Source organism: Brienomyrus brachyistius, chromosome 24 (assembly GCF_023856365.1).
Source record: "Brienomyrus brachyistius isolate T26 chromosome 24, BBRACH_0.4, whole genome shotgun sequence".
Taxonomy (NCBI): Eukaryota; Metazoa; Chordata; class Actinopteri; order Osteoglossiformes; family Mormyridae; genus Brienomyrus; species Brienomyrus brachyistius.
This window is the reverse complement of record NC_064556.1, coordinates 3,162,991-3,177,504: the sequence shown is the minus strand read 5'-3', so window position 1 is coordinate 3,177,504 and position 14,514 is coordinate 3,162,991. Positions and strand designations below refer to the sequence as shown.

At 44.5% G+C, this 14,514-nt stretch overlaps 2 protein-coding genes and 1 pseudogene across 2 annotated transcripts; 2 read left to right on the top strand and 1 right to left on the bottom strand.

Annotated features, from left to right (window-relative positions):
* Window positions 1-1,564: 1,564 nt before the first annotated feature.
* Window positions 1,565-5,341, bottom strand: LOC125719947 (kelch-like protein 10). The gene is made up of 4 exons (XM_048994858.1): window positions 4,473-5,341; window positions 3,495-4,109; window positions 3,005-3,154; window positions 1,565-2,836 (listed from the first exon to the last, which is right to left on the bottom strand). The coding sequence occupies exons 1-4, from the start codon at window positions 5,076-5,078 to the stop codon at window positions 2,549-2,551; spliced, it is 1,659 nt and encodes a 552-aa protein (XP_048850815.1). The 5' UTR covers window positions 5,079-5,341; the 3' UTR covers window positions 1,565-2,548.
* Window positions 5,342-6,266: 925 nt separating this feature from the next.
* On the top strand, window positions 6,267-9,531 carry LOC125719871 (kelch-like protein 10; annotated as a pseudogene).
* Window positions 9,532-11,458: 1,927 nt separating this feature from the next.
* Window positions 11,459-14,138, top strand: LOC125719870 (kelch-like protein 10). The gene is made up of 5 exons (XM_048994666.1): window positions 11,459-11,630; window positions 11,931-12,103; window positions 12,656-12,746; window positions 12,927-13,416; window positions 13,776-14,138. Exons 4-5 carry the CDS (start codon window positions 13,000-13,002, stop codon window positions 14,136-14,138), a joined length of 780 nt encoding a protein of 259 aa, XP_048850623.1. The 5' UTR covers window positions 11,459-11,630; window positions 11,931-12,103; window positions 12,656-12,746; window positions 12,927-12,999.
* Window positions 14,139-14,514: the final 376 nt, after the last annotated feature.

The window sequence follows — 14,514 nt, the reverse complement described above, 5'->3', positions numbered from 1 at the left end:
AAATACATGTATTTGATCATTGATCTTTTTATACTGGGCCACTATACACAATAGTTTATTTTTCCACTACTAACAGTTTGGATCAGGAGTTGGTTATTTTAAAAGAAGTATTGTGCATGCAGGTGATTTTTGTATAGATTTATCTGCACCCTTCTGGCAGTGCTGCCATCGCAGTGAAGTCTACCAGGAATAGAGGCTGTCCGACTTGGCTGTAGTCAGTTTATACTGCACCCCTGCAGCGGCCGGCAGATGGCGCTCCACGTCACGTCAGCTGCAGCCAGACCTGCCCTAAGTCGAACGCACCCATTGAGTGAGGTCTACATGCGTTCCCCCAAACCTTTCGTTATTCAACAATTAACCAAAATTAACTTTAAGTAGTACTCCCTTGGCTCCTCCCCAGCCTCCGCGTGAGAAAAGTACAGACTAACAGTAAAATCGATCTCAGATATTTCAATGGTGAAATATGTTTTATGACTGTCACACCAGGCATATGCAAATGTGTATACTGTATATAAAAACTAATTAGGAAAAGAACATACCAAAACAACCAAAAGTAAAACCAAAATAAATTAACCTGTTTCTTTAAAATGTAAAAATGGGCTCAGAATGTGATGTTGCTTCCTTGTAAACAAGACACAATGGCGAGCAGCAATAAGAAAGGGAAGTAACACTTCTGGAAAGAGGTGGTCAGAAATATGTTTCAATAAAATAACTATCGCAATGTTGTGCAGCATTCAGGGGGAAACCTTACAGCTCCAAAGTGTCACGCCCTGCATTCCTGCCCCTTCACTTTCTCCCTGATCATGTCTTACCTCTCGTTGCAGCCCTCGTGTGATTCACACAAGATGCATCTCGTTTGCTCCTCGTCAGTGGTGTATAAGAGCACCTCCCACCCCTGTACTCCTGAGTCTGGTCATTGATGTCGCCCTAGTGTGTGTTAGCACTCTAGTGATGTTTCCCGTTTGTAGTCGTACTTTCTGTTTGACCCCTTGCGGTTTGCTTTATTTTGCCTGTTCCCGTTTCCCTTTAATAAACCCCTTATTAGTTTGTCCTCATACCTGCTCTTGTCTCCTTCGTTGTTGGAATGTGGCATCAAGTACTTGTGTGGGCACCAGAATTACATCTTTTAAATGCCCAAAGCACGCTCTGCAGCAGTGTGTGTTCTTTGGTGTGTGGTGTTATACCTCCACTCAGCAACGGTTTGGAGATTCAACACTGGAATTAGCAGATATTCACTACTTTTCCATTGACTTCTGGTCAGGACCCAGGACCAAAAGTACCAAGCTACCTCGGGTACGTCAGTACTTTGGGATGGTGTGTTTATTGTTGACTGGTTATGCAAATAACCTGCCTTGTAAACACAACATACATCTGACATTCTAATAACAGTAGCAAACAACGTAAAACATAAGTAATAATAATAGGTGCTTGGACAAATGAAAAGACTCAAACTTTAATTGTGATCTGGTTAGAATAACAGATTCAACAAGATGTGGATAGCATGGAAAGAAATAAAAGACATATAAAGTATTATCCATAATATATTATAATATATTAGGGCTACATGATATGGGAAAAATTTCAAATATCACAATATGATTTTGTAATAAACATTGCAAAATTTCTACAGCAAAAATGGAGTTTACATATCTCATAAAATCATTTGGGAATGATTTTAACAGCAAGGATAAAATATGAGTGGTTCAGAAAGCATACGTTGAGCTCATGCAAAGTTTGACATTTACTTGAGGTTACTAGGGTTGGGTACCATTCACATTTGAACCGGTGCCAGTATCCAATGGTATTGGGGTGCGTTTCCCAAAACCATAGTTGCTAACTATGTTAGCAACTTGCGTGGTTCAAACTATGGAAGTACGACTCAGGTGTTTCCCGAAACCATAGCTCGAACTACGCAGGTAACGACACTGCGGACTTATGTAGTACGATGCATCGTTAAATTATGCAGGTGTTTCCCGAAACCATAGTTCAAACGAACGTTCGCAAACACTGTCGTTAAGTTGCGTAGTTCCGGGTAAATACGTCAGCCATGGTGGAAAATGCAGTCTAATAAGGGTATAGTCACCGTGTAAGCCAGAAATGTAAAAATTTTTAACATCTAATAAGGAATAATTTAGCTCTACAATCACATATAATGTGAAGTTGTCTGAAAATGTAGTTTGAAACATATTTGTTGTGTTGGTTTCTGGTCATACGTACGGTACCTGTCTGTAGTGAGCAATATGGAGAATTCTCAGGAAGTTAGACCATTGATACTATAAAGTTTGTTAGTTTTTGCTGACCAATCAGCGCTGGAATCACTGTAGTTCGGACAAGGGTAGTCCCAACTAACTAACATGGTTCAAACTTTGGATGTTGGATAGTTTGAACTACCATAGTACGATGCATCGTGAATGTTAACTTCCGTCGTTGTTTGCGAAACGCACCCCAGATTTTTACTGAGTTTGGTACCCAACCCTTGAGGTTACACGTTCCTGGAGGTGGATGGCTTCATCTCCTGCGTGGAAATCAGAGGCTTGGGAGGGGCAGCTTACTCCACCATACTGGGGAGTGCAGGCACTACACAGCAGCTTAGACTGCTTCGGGAGCAGCACATGTCCTGGGCGGCGTACCAGGTCCCTGTCTCAGCATCAAAACATTCCACTTTCGTGGTTCTGGACCCAGTGTAGCCGCCCACGACAAACAGCAGGTCATCGATCACTTCAATACCAAAATTACTCCTCGTGTTATGCATGGGCTTCACAGCTTGCCAGCGGTTAGTGACCGGGTCGTAGGCCTCCACGCTCCTTAAATGCCGGTACTGGAATGTACCCCCTACCTGGGAGACGCCAAATATAAGTCAGCACTTGGACACCAAAGGGACAGACAAACAGCAACATTCCCAAAGTCATGAACTCATTGGGTAGGAACCTTAGAACCTCCCATTGGCTATATATGACTTATATATAACTATATCTGTATAAGGTACATGAAAGGAGTCACTCACTGCATAGACTTTATCCTTGAAGGAAATTACTCCAACACCATGCCGGGGAGTTCTCATTGGGGCTATTGTGGTCCATTGCTCAGTGACCGGGTCGTAGCACTCGGCGGTTTGAACGGTCGTATTACCGTTGTAGCCACCACAGACGTATATCTAGGAAAACCATTGTAAACATGAAGACACTTATGCTGTATATCAGTGTTATCCGATCCGGTCCTCTGGGACCTGCAGAATCTCCACGTTTTTGCTCCCTCACAGCTCCATGCCAGAGGATTCATAGGGAGCCCAAACATGGAATGTCTGTAGGTCTCTATGGATGGGGTTAGGAAACACTGCTGTATAGGATTAGTAATGGAGATCCAGAGTATATGGACATTTGGTTAATGCATGTTGAATCCATCCACCTTCCATAAACATTTATCCAGTACACGGCTGTAGTGAACCTGGAGCTCACCCCAGATTAAATGCAGCCAGATTCCCCCCATTGACCCACCTTGCCGTGCAGTGTGGTGGCACTGGCGTCGCTCCTCCGCTCCTGCATGGGCTGGATGAAGGTCCAGCTATTTGATGCCGGGTCGTACCTCTCTGCTGTGTTGAGGCGCGTGAGGCCATCAAAGCCGCCAAAGGCGTAAATATAGCCATCGGCCACAGCCACGCTCACATAACAGCGGCGTGTCTGCATTGGGGCCACCTGGTCCCATGTCCGCGTAAAGGGGTTGAACCTCCGCACGCTGTTGGAGCAGACTAATCCGTCAGTCCCCCCAATGCAATAAACAAATCCATCTAAATAAACAGACCCATGGTAGGAGAGGGGGCTCTCGTGCTCCAGTGCCACATCTGCCCAGCGATCGGCTCGGGTGTCATAAGCTGTGACTTGACTGGCTGGGCTTTCAGTCCAGCCACCAATGGCCAACAAAATTTCCGATGGCAGGCGTGGCCGGGTCAGCGGGTTCTCAAAGTCAGACCCTGGTGGACCGGTGATGTCCAAGTCATACACGGCCTTCAAGGCGTCGCTAACAATGCGCCTGCACTCCTTACTGGCCTTTACAAGATCATTTTTAATCACAGTCTTCATTAAGTACTCTTCATTCAATCGAGCCAGCCGGACCTACACAGGAAACCAGACGGAGAGAATTCCCATGAGTTCCTTGGTGCTATTTTAACAAAGGATACAACATCAAGTCCAAATTTCTCATTTTCATAATGCTTTAGCTGAAGCCATTTACTTTGAAAGTCTCAGATATGTCTTAACACTTGTTTGATTTAAGACATTTCAGTACTTCATGTTTTCAGTTTGCTTGTTAGACTGTACTGCCACTTGTAATACTTGGAAGCCTAAGTTGTAGACTTATGGAACATGGAAATGGATGTTAAGTCTCTACATACAGTATTAAGGACTAGGGAGTTCGCTGAGTTAGCGTTCTATTCTTATGTCCACATGTCAGTGAGAACAGTGTATCATTATACTCACCTTGGGCAACAGCACAGCAATGTGGCAGTTGCGGCTGGAAGGCTCATGCGCAATCCATCGGAGAATGGCGTCAAACACCACCTCCTCCTGGCTAACGTTCAGCTCATCCTTTTCAATAAGACTACTAAGGTGCTCTACAGTGAGCTGTAGGAACTCCTCTGAGGAGCTGGCCACTTGTTTGAAATTCTTCACCATGAAGAAGAATGCAGACTCCCGCAGCTCGCTGAGGTGGTAGACGTCGGCGATTATAAAAATTCCAACACAGTTGTCACGGCAGAGCTGGTCCTGCAGGAAGTTGTTGCAGTGCTCCATGATGCTTGGGATATTCAACTGATCAGCAGCCGCCAGGAGGCTCTCCACGTTGTCGGCCGTGACAAGCACGGAGTGCGTGTAGGCGTAGTCAATGACCAGCTTCATGGCTTCTGGGGAAATGCCTGGGATGATGTACTCATCTTTCCCCTTCACGTTCCAGCCACTGGCGAACAGAGCTCTGAAAAACAATCCACATATGACTTGTTTAAGAAATATGGGTGTTTCAGAGAGCATGAAATAAGGTGATTTCTGACTCTTTTGAACCAGGAACTCCGAAATAAAATTCGACCACATCTAGGGACCTCCCACCCCATACTATCACATAGGTGCCTCAGAACTAGGGACCAGGAGCCACATGTATAAACGGTGCGTACGCACAAAAACGTTGCGTATATCTGTTTCCACACTCATGTCGAAATGTATAAAAATTAAACTTTCCGTAATACTACGTACATTGACACAGCAGCTCCAGACATGGCGTACGCACGTTTCTGCTCGGTGTTGTAAACGGACGGCACCCAGTGAAAAATCATTGCTACTGTGGTTCTTACAGTCATGACGCTGACTTTATCCAATACACAAACATTAATTCTATGTTGTTAACAAATGTACGGCACTTGATCTTAATCAATTTGTAACAATAAAACGGCGCAAAATATTACCAAACTATTACAACTACCATAGCAGCTCTTGTGTTATTGGAAGAGATAGTTTATGAAAGAATGAGTAGAGAGCGCGTATTCAGGGATCATAGTGATTTCTTGGCCCATGATGATGACTGACTTGTAAGTCAATTCAGATTTCCAAGAGCAATCATTTTGGAGCTGTGTGCTGAACTGGGGCCAGCATTACAAAGGCAGACGATGAGGAATTGCACTATACCTATTCCTTTACAAGTTCTGTCCACTCTCGGGTTCTTAGCTACAGGTGCTTTTCAGTGAGAACTTGCGGACCGATCGTGCATAAAATTTTACGCTAATTGGTATTTATGAAGGGAATGTGCGGCGTTCTGTGCTTATGCACAGTTTTGTGCATCTGGATTTTTAATTTTTTTTGCGTACGCACATTCCTAGATTTGTCCATACATTACGCCAATGTTATAGTGTGAATTCTAAACACGTTGTTATACATGAGGCCCCAGGTGAGCTATAATGTTCATTTACCATTTCTATTATTATAGCAACTTATTGTCAGGAAGAAGTCATCGCTAAAGAAAAAAATCTCACTCCTCATTTTAGCATTATTAGCATATATGGGTCACAGATACTCACCGGAAATAGGTGCTGCAGCCACACAAAATAATTTTGTGGACTGTGAATTTAACACCGTTGACCACAATGACCGCGTCGCAGAGCGCTCCAGTCTGCCGCAGGTCATTGAAAATGCCGAAAGCCTCGGACATTATTTCCCGCTCCATGTCGTAGCTGTTCATTTCCTTAGAAGTGGATTGCGCGTTCATTTGTCTTGCTTATATATCCCGAAATGGTCAGCAAAGACGTGTACGTCGATATGGTAACAATAAGTTCTAGAACGCAAGCGCTCCGCTTTTGCGTCACGGTGTATGTTTATATTTGTTTTTAAATCTGCATTATTGTTGCAGAATTAAAAAAAAAAACACACATTTGGTGAATTTATACTGTTCGTATCTCAGAATTTAAGTTGTATTTTCATTATTATGCATCTATGAATCTCCAAATCACAAATTACCCTAATTAAAACACCAATTAATCTTAATTAATTCAAGACAAAAATTTGATTAATTTTAAAAACAATTAAGATTTATTGGTGTTTTAATTTGGGGAATTTTGTTATTGTTATTCGCACAAAATACAAAATAATATATATATATAATCAAACTTTGTGCCACACAAATTTAGATTTAAAAATAAACAAATGTGAACAATTAGACGCATAGACTAGAGCTTATTGTTATCATATTGACGTACACGTCTTTGCTGACCATTTCGGGAAATATAAGCTCTGCGACGCGGTCATTGTGGTCAACGGTGTTAAATTCAACGCCCACAAAATTATTTGGAATTATGTGGAAACGGATGTACGCAACGTTTTCGTGCGTACGCACCGTTTATACATGTGACTCCTGGTCCCTAGTTCTGAGGCACCTATGTGATAGTATGGGGTGGGAGGTCCCTAGATCTGGTCGAATTTTATTTCGGAGTTCCTGGTTCAAAAGAGTCAGAAAACACCTTAGTTCATGCTCTCTGAAACACCCATATTTCTTAAACAAGTCACATGTGGATTGTTTTTCAGAGCTCTGTTCGCCAGTGGCTGGAACGTGAAGGGGAAAGATGAGTACATCATCCCAGGCATTTCCCCAGAAGCCATGAAGCTGGTCATTGACTACGCCTACACGCACTCCGTGCTTGTCACGGCCGACAACGTGGAGAGCCTCCTGGCGGCTGCTGATCAGTTGAATGTCCTGGGTATCATGCAGCACTGCAGCAACTTCCTGCAGGACCAGCTCTGCCGTGACAACTGTGTTGGAATTTTTATAATCGCCGACGTCTACCACCTCAGCGAGCTGCGCGAGTCTGCGTTCTTCTTCATGTTGAAGAATTTCAAAGAAGTGGCCAGCTCCTCAGAGGAGTTCCTACAGCTCACTCTAGAGCACCTTAGTAGTATTATTGAAGAGGATGAGCTGAACGTTAGCCAGGAGGAGGTGGTGTTTGAGGCCATCCTCCGATGGATTGGGCATGAGCCTTCCAGCCGCAACTGCCACATTGCTGTGCTGTTGCCCAAGGTGAGTATAATGATACACTGTTCTCACTGACATGTGGAGATAAGAATAGAACGCTAACTCAGTGAACTCCCTAGTCCTTAATACTGTATCTAGAGACTTAACATCCATTTCCATGTTCCATAAGTCTACAACTTAGGCTTCCAAGTATTACAAGTGGCAGTACAGTCTAACAAGCAAACTGAAAACATGAAGTACTGAAATGTCTTAAATCAAACAAGTGTTAAGACATATCTGAGACTTTCAAAGTAAATGGCTTCAGCTAAAGCATTATGAAAATGAGAAATTTGGACTTGATGTTGTATCCTTTGTTAAAATGGCACCAAGGAACTCATGGGAATTCTCTCCATCTGGTTTCCTGTGTAGGTCCGGCTGGCTCTAATGAATGAAGATTACTTAATGAGGAATGTGATAAACAATGATCTTGTAAAGGCCAGTAAGGAGTGCAGGCGCATTGTCAGCGACGCCTTGAAGCCCGTGTACGACCTGGACATCACCGGTCCACCCCGGTCTGACTTTGAAAACCCGCTGACCCGGCCACGCCTGCCATCCGAAATTTTGTTGGCCATTGGTGGCTGGACTGAAAACCCAGCCAGTCAAATCACGGCATATGACACCCGAGCCGATCCCTGGGCAGATATGACGTTGGAGCACGAGACCCCCTGTCCTACCATGGGTAGGTCTATTTATATGGATTTGTTTATTTCATTGGGGGGACTGACGGATTAGTCTGCTCCAGCAGCGTGCGGAGGTTCAGTCCTTTTACGCGGACATGGGACCAGGTGGCCCCAATGCAGACACGACGCTGCTATGTGAGCGTGGCTGTGGCTGATGGCTACATATACGCCTTTGGCGGCTTTGATGGCCTCACGCGCCTCAACACATCAGAGCGGTACGACCCGGCATCAAACAGCTGGACCTTCATCCAGCCCATGCAGGAGCGGAGGAGCGACGCCAGTGCCACCACACTGCACGGCAAGGTGGGTCAATGGGGGGAATCTGGCTGCATTTAATCTGGGGTGAGCTCCAGGTTCACTACAGCCGTGTACTGGATAAATGTTTATGGAAGGTGGATGGATTCAACATGCATTAACCAAATGTCCATATACTCTGGATCTCCATTACTAATCCTATACAGCAGTGTTTCCCAACCCCATCCATAGAGACCTACAGACAGTCCATGTTTGGGCTCCCTGTGAATCCTCTGGCATGGAGCTGTGAGGGAGCAAAAACGTGGAGATTCTGCAGGTCCCAGAGGACCGGATCGGATAACACTGATATACAGCATAAGTGTCTTCATGTTTACAATGGTTTTCCTAGATATATATGTGTGGTGGCTACAATGGAGATACAACCGTCCCAACCGCTGAGTGCTACGACCCGGTCACTGAGCGATGGACCACTATAGCCCCAATGAGAACTCCCCGGCATGGTGTTGGAGTCATTTCCTACAAGGATAAAGTCTATGCAGTGAGTGACTCCTTTCATGTACCTTATACAGATATAGTTATATATAAGTCAAATGTAGCCAATGGGAGGTTCTAAGGTTCTTCCCCAATGAGTTCATGACTTTGGGAATGTTGCTGTTTGTCTGTTCCTTTAGTGTCCAAGTGCTGACTTATATTTGGTGTCTCCCAGGTTGGTGGTACATTCCAGTACCGGCATTTACGGAGCGTGGAGGCCTACGACCCGGTCACTAACCGCTGGCAAGCTGTGAAGCCTATGCATAACACACGGAGTAACTTTGGTATTGAAGTAGTAGATGACCTGCTGTTTGTCGTGGGCGGCTACACTGGGTCCAGAACCACGAAAGTGGAATGTTTTGATGCCGAGACAGGCACCTGGTACGCCGCCCAAGACATGTGCTGCTCCCGAAGCAGTCTGAGCTGCTGCGTAGTGCCTGCACTCCCCAGTATGGTGGAGTAAGCTGCCCCTCGTAAGCCTCTGATTTCCACGCTGGAGATGCCATCAACCTCCAGGTATGTGTAACTTCAAGGGTTAGGTTCATTTATTTTGGTTTTACTTTTAGTTGTTTTGGTATGTTCTTTTTCTAATTAGTTTATATATATATATATATTCACATTTGCATATGTGTGGTGTGTCAATCATAAAACATATTTCACCACTGAAATATGTGACCCTCCAACACAAAACTGTATGGAAGTCGCATGGCCGTAGTTTTAGATATTTTTTGAGGATTTTCTTGTGCTTTTTCATTTTTCACCCAAGTGTACAGTTTTCGGACAGTTACTAAAAATAAACAATGTACTAACTTACTTGTACTATTAGAGCATTTATTTAAACTTTATTTTACCAGGTACGTTAACTGAAAGCCAGTTCTCACTGCTTTATGTGATATTCGGCAGAAATAGCAGATAACGCATCGGAACTTCCTGGCACTGTTGCCATCCCCGTGTTGCCACGTAATTGTAATGGACGCTGTAGGAGAGGGGAATAATGTCGTGGGAGAGAGGAAGAGTGGTTAAAAACACCCTAAATGCGTGTAGAACAACAAATGAACTGTCTTCTGTTGATTCTTGTTTTTTTATATATCACATTTCCAAGCCTCCTCCTTTGTCTGGGCTTGGGACTGGAAAAGGTGACCCCAGAGAGACACTCTGGCAGAGTACATATACACAGGCTGTGCTGGCTCACAGAACGAGTGGATCATCATCATTTTGGTCAAGGTTCTCTATGTAAGATTCTGCAACTGAGGGAGCTGACTTGAATGAGTAAGCAGCTGATGTGGCAAAAAGTTGTACACAACTGCACTGGCTATAGATCTAGCATCTCCTCCCTCCAACTCAACAAGTCCCAGAAATGCTGACACAGTTGTCTGTTTGGTGTCACTAAAGTACCTCATCACAATCCCCAGGTACTTAGAAACACTTAGAAACATCTGCGGACTGATCGAGGAGGAGGTTGAAACGATGCTCACCCACATCTGAGACCAACCTTTTTATAAAGTATGGTGCTAGATCACCATTAATCATTTCTGTACACTTTGCCCTGTGCATTCTGAAGTGGGTAGCAGCAGTGGAGTCTGAGAAAGCAGCTCTACATGCTTCTCCAATGCCATCACATGCCAGCATAGAACAGTGTTCAGCAATAGCTAATGCCATGGTGACCTCTGCCGTTTTTGCAGAATCAATAATTTTAACATTTAATGGCAGTGTGGTTTGGCTGGAACTGTTATAAGGCTTTGCCTTTTGAGTATGTTTTTGGGTTGTCATGTGGCTCTGCAGTCGTCTGCCCTTCACTCTCCTCTACGCTACTGCTGTGCTAACGAGCAGTGCACATGTAGTCACAACTGGCTATAATATGTAAACAGCAGAAAATATAATAATTTTTACGATGACCTGGGAAGGCGTGATGACGATTTACTACAAAAAGTATATGAAAGAATTAGCATTGCCAAAAAATGTTGAAGCGTACATCCAATTTCAGGTACTGAAGTAAACTCCGGAAAGAATACTATTTGACCGGAGACGTACTCTCGTCGTAGAGAATAACTTTGAAGAAAATGCCGTTAAAACATCACAGAAGCGCGCGATGGACTGCCTTATTTACATATAGCTAAAGAAATATCTAAATGAAAAATAACATTAACCCATAAATAAATATTTTTTTACGAAAGTATTATCATAATTATGTTAAGACATGAAAATGCGAATGCGATTATGGTTCTGAGAAGAGCTTTAGAAGGGGGCATGATGAACGTTTAGCGTATGTGACAGAGAGGCGCACACAAAGTGGACGAGGTAAGTGACTGAGGCTGTGAGTCAAATCGGTAGTTTATGCCATTTATTGCAGTCATTTATTTTAGACGTAAAATAAAATATTTTAGACGTAGAATAATTTAAATTTCGGTGAAAAAAATAAATAAAAAATAATTTAAAATTTTTTCCCGCCCTAAACAAGCCAGTGGCGGGTTCGCGCATGCGCAATTCATTTGCAGTCTGGGCGCGGAGAGATAAACATCTGCTCTGACTGCAGCTGGATGGGACTGCTGCGTGAGGACTGTTCGCCTGTGACTGCTTTGAGACGGCAGAGGAGCCCACGGCAGCGCCCGCTGCTCGGTGAGAAGAGTAAGAACGACGTCGCTAGTCGCTTATTTGAAAACGAGTCACTAGAGGCGTCTAAGAACTCGCTAAATATAGCGACAAAGTTCCTAAGTCGGCAGCACTGAATTCAGCACCCACGAAATAACTTTGTGTGGCTGCAGCCCATATTTCCGGTGTATAGCTGTGACCCATATATGCTAATTATGCTAAAATCAGGAGTGAGATTTTTCTCTTTAGCAATGACTTCTTCCTGACAATAACTTGGTATTGTGATACAAATGTCCTGAAATGGAAAATTAATATTAAAGCCCAACTTGTCCCTAGTTCCGAGGCTCTTATGTGATCATCTGTGTTGGAAGATCCCTACTAGTGTCCTGCATTGGGACTGGGATCCCGCGGGACCCAACGGAGATCTCGCGGGAGCGGGCGGTTTTAAGGTTGACGCGGGCGGCTAAAAATGGACAGCGGGTCCAAAGACTTTTGGCAGGATTGAGAATGTAAGTACTCCGGTTTCCCCCCACAGTCCAAAAACATGCTGAGGCTAATTGGACTTGCTAAATGGCCCGTAGGAGTGCATGTGTGAATGTGTCCTGCGATGGTCTGACCCCCCATCCTGGGTTGTTCCCTGCCTCGTGCCCATTGCTTCCGGGATAGGCTCCGGACCCCCGCGACCCAGTGGGATAAGCGGTTTGGAAAATGGATGGATGGATGGATGGATGGAGGGAGAATGTAACTGATGTAATTTATTTTGTGTTATATATTCGTGTTTGTTCTGATCCATCGTATTAAATTGTGATGTTCAGCTTGTTTAAATGTATGTCTTTAAAATAAGGTTCAGGGTTCTCTTATGTTTTTAAGGTGCTCTTGTTTATAGTAATGTGATATTTGAACATTTCTTGTATAGGTTTGGTTTTTGTTTTTTAATAACTCTGCAGATATTTGCACATCTGATTAGTTTGAGAGACTTTTGTTGAATTTGTTTTATTTGTTTAGTTCTTGTTCTGTTGGAATAAAATATTTAATGCACATGAACTCTTTTCTTCATACAGTGTATCCGTTAATGGATCTGCGGGTCTGGGCAGGATTGGACAGAAATATTGCGAGAGTGACAGACACGGTCAGCAGAAGCGGACAGTAATGGTAATAAATGCGATCGCAGGAGCGGGATTAAAAAACCAGTCCCGCGCAGGACTCTAATCCCTGCCTCTGGTGGATTTTCATTTGGGAGTTCCTGGTTCAAAAGAGTCAGAAAACCCCTTATTTCACCCTATCTGCAAAAGCCATATTTATTAAATAAGTCACATGTGGATTGTTTTTCAGAGCTCTGTTCGCCAGTAGCTGGAACGTGAAGGGGAAGCGTGAGTACATTATCCCAGGCATTTCCCCGGAAGCCATGAAGCTGATCATCGAGTACGCCTACGCGCACTCTCTGGTTGTCACGCCTGACAACGTGGAGAGCCTCCTGGTGGCCGCTGATCAGTTTAACATCCCAAGCATCATGCAGCACTGCAGCAACTTCCTGCAGGACCAGCTCTGCCTTGAAAACTGTGTTGGCATTTTTATAATCGCCGACATCTACCACCTCAGCGAGCTGCGGGAGTCTGTATTTTGCAATGTCTTGAGGAACTTCAAGGAGATCGCCAGCTCCTCGGAGGATTTCCTACAGCTCACTCTAGAGCAACTTGATGACATTATCGAAAAAGATGAGCTGAACGTTAGCCAGGAGGAGGTGGTGTTTGAGGCCATCCTCCGATGGATCGCACATGAGCCTTCCAGCCGCAATGGCCACATTGCTGTGCTGTTGCCCAAGGTGAGTATAATGATACACTGTTCTCACTGACATGTGGACATAAGAATAGAACGCTAACTCAGCGAACTCCCTAGTCCTTAATACAGTGTCTAGAGACTAAACCTCCATTTCCATGTTCCATAAGTGTACAACTTAGGCTTCCAAGTATTACAAGTGGCAGTACAGTGAAACAAACTGAAAACAAGAAATACTGAAATGTCTTAAATCAAACAAGTGTTAAGACATATCTGAGACTTTCAAAGTAAATGGCTTCAGCTAAAGCAATATGAAAATGAGAAATTTGGACTTGCTGTTGTATCCTTTGTTAAAATGGCACCAAGGAACTTATGGGAATTCTCTCCATCTGGTTTCTTGTGTAGGTCCGGTTGGCTCTAATGAATGAAGAGTACTTAATGAGGAATGTGATAAACAATGATCTTGTAAAGGCCAGTAAGGAGTGCAGGCGCATTGTCAGCGACGCCTTGAAGCCCGTGTACGACCTGGACATCACCGGTCCACCCCGGTCTGACTTTGAAAACCCGCTGACCCGGCCACGCCTGCCATCCGAAATTTTGTTGGCCATTGGTGGCTGGACTGAAAACCCAGCCAGTCAAATCACGGCATATGACACCCGAGCCGATCCCTGGGCAGATATGACGTTGGAGCACGAGACCCCCTGTCCTACCATGGGTCAGTCTATTTATATGGATTTGTTTATTTCATTGGGGGGACTGACGGATTAGTCTGCTCCAGCAGCGTGCGGAGGTTCAGTCCTTTTACGCGGACATGGGACCTGGTGGCCCCAATGCAGACACGACGCTGCTATGTGAGCGTGGCTGTGGCTGATGGCTACATATACGCCTTTGGCGGCTTTGATGGCCTCACGCGCCTCAACACATCAGAGCGGTACGACCCAGTATCAAACAGCTGGACCTTCATCCAGCCCATGCAGGAGCGGAGGAGCGACGCCAGTGCCACCACACTGCACGGCAAGGTGGGTCAATGGGGGGAATCTGGCTGCATTTAATCTGGGGTGAGCTCCAGGTTCACTACAGCCGTGTACTGGATAAATGTTTATGGAAGGTGGATGGATTCAACATGCATTAACCAAATGTCCAT

Excerpts from the sequence above, each read along its gene's own strand:
- LOC125719870 (XM_048994666.1), top strand. The coding sequence starts at position 13,000 with ATGAAGCTGATCATCGAGTACGCCTACGCGCACTCTCTGGTTGTCACG. Across the intron at positions 13,417-13,775 it reads TTGCTGTGCTGTTGCCCAAG|GTCCGGTTGGCTCTAATGAA; the intron begins GTGAGTATAATG and ends TTTCTTGTGTAG.
- LOC125719947 (XM_048994858.1), bottom strand. The coding sequence starts at position 5,078 with ATGTGGTCGAATTTTATTTCGGAGTTCCTGGTTCAAAAGAGTCAGAAA. Across the intron at positions 4,110-4,472 it reads TTGCTGTGCTGTTGCCCAAG|GTCCGGCTGGCTCGATTGAA; the intron begins GTGAGTATAATG and ends TTTCCTGTGTAG. Across the intron at positions 2,837-3,004 it reads TCAAGGATAAAGTCTATGCA|GTAGGGGGTACATTCCAGTA; the intron begins GTGAGTGACTCC and ends GGCGTCTCCCAG.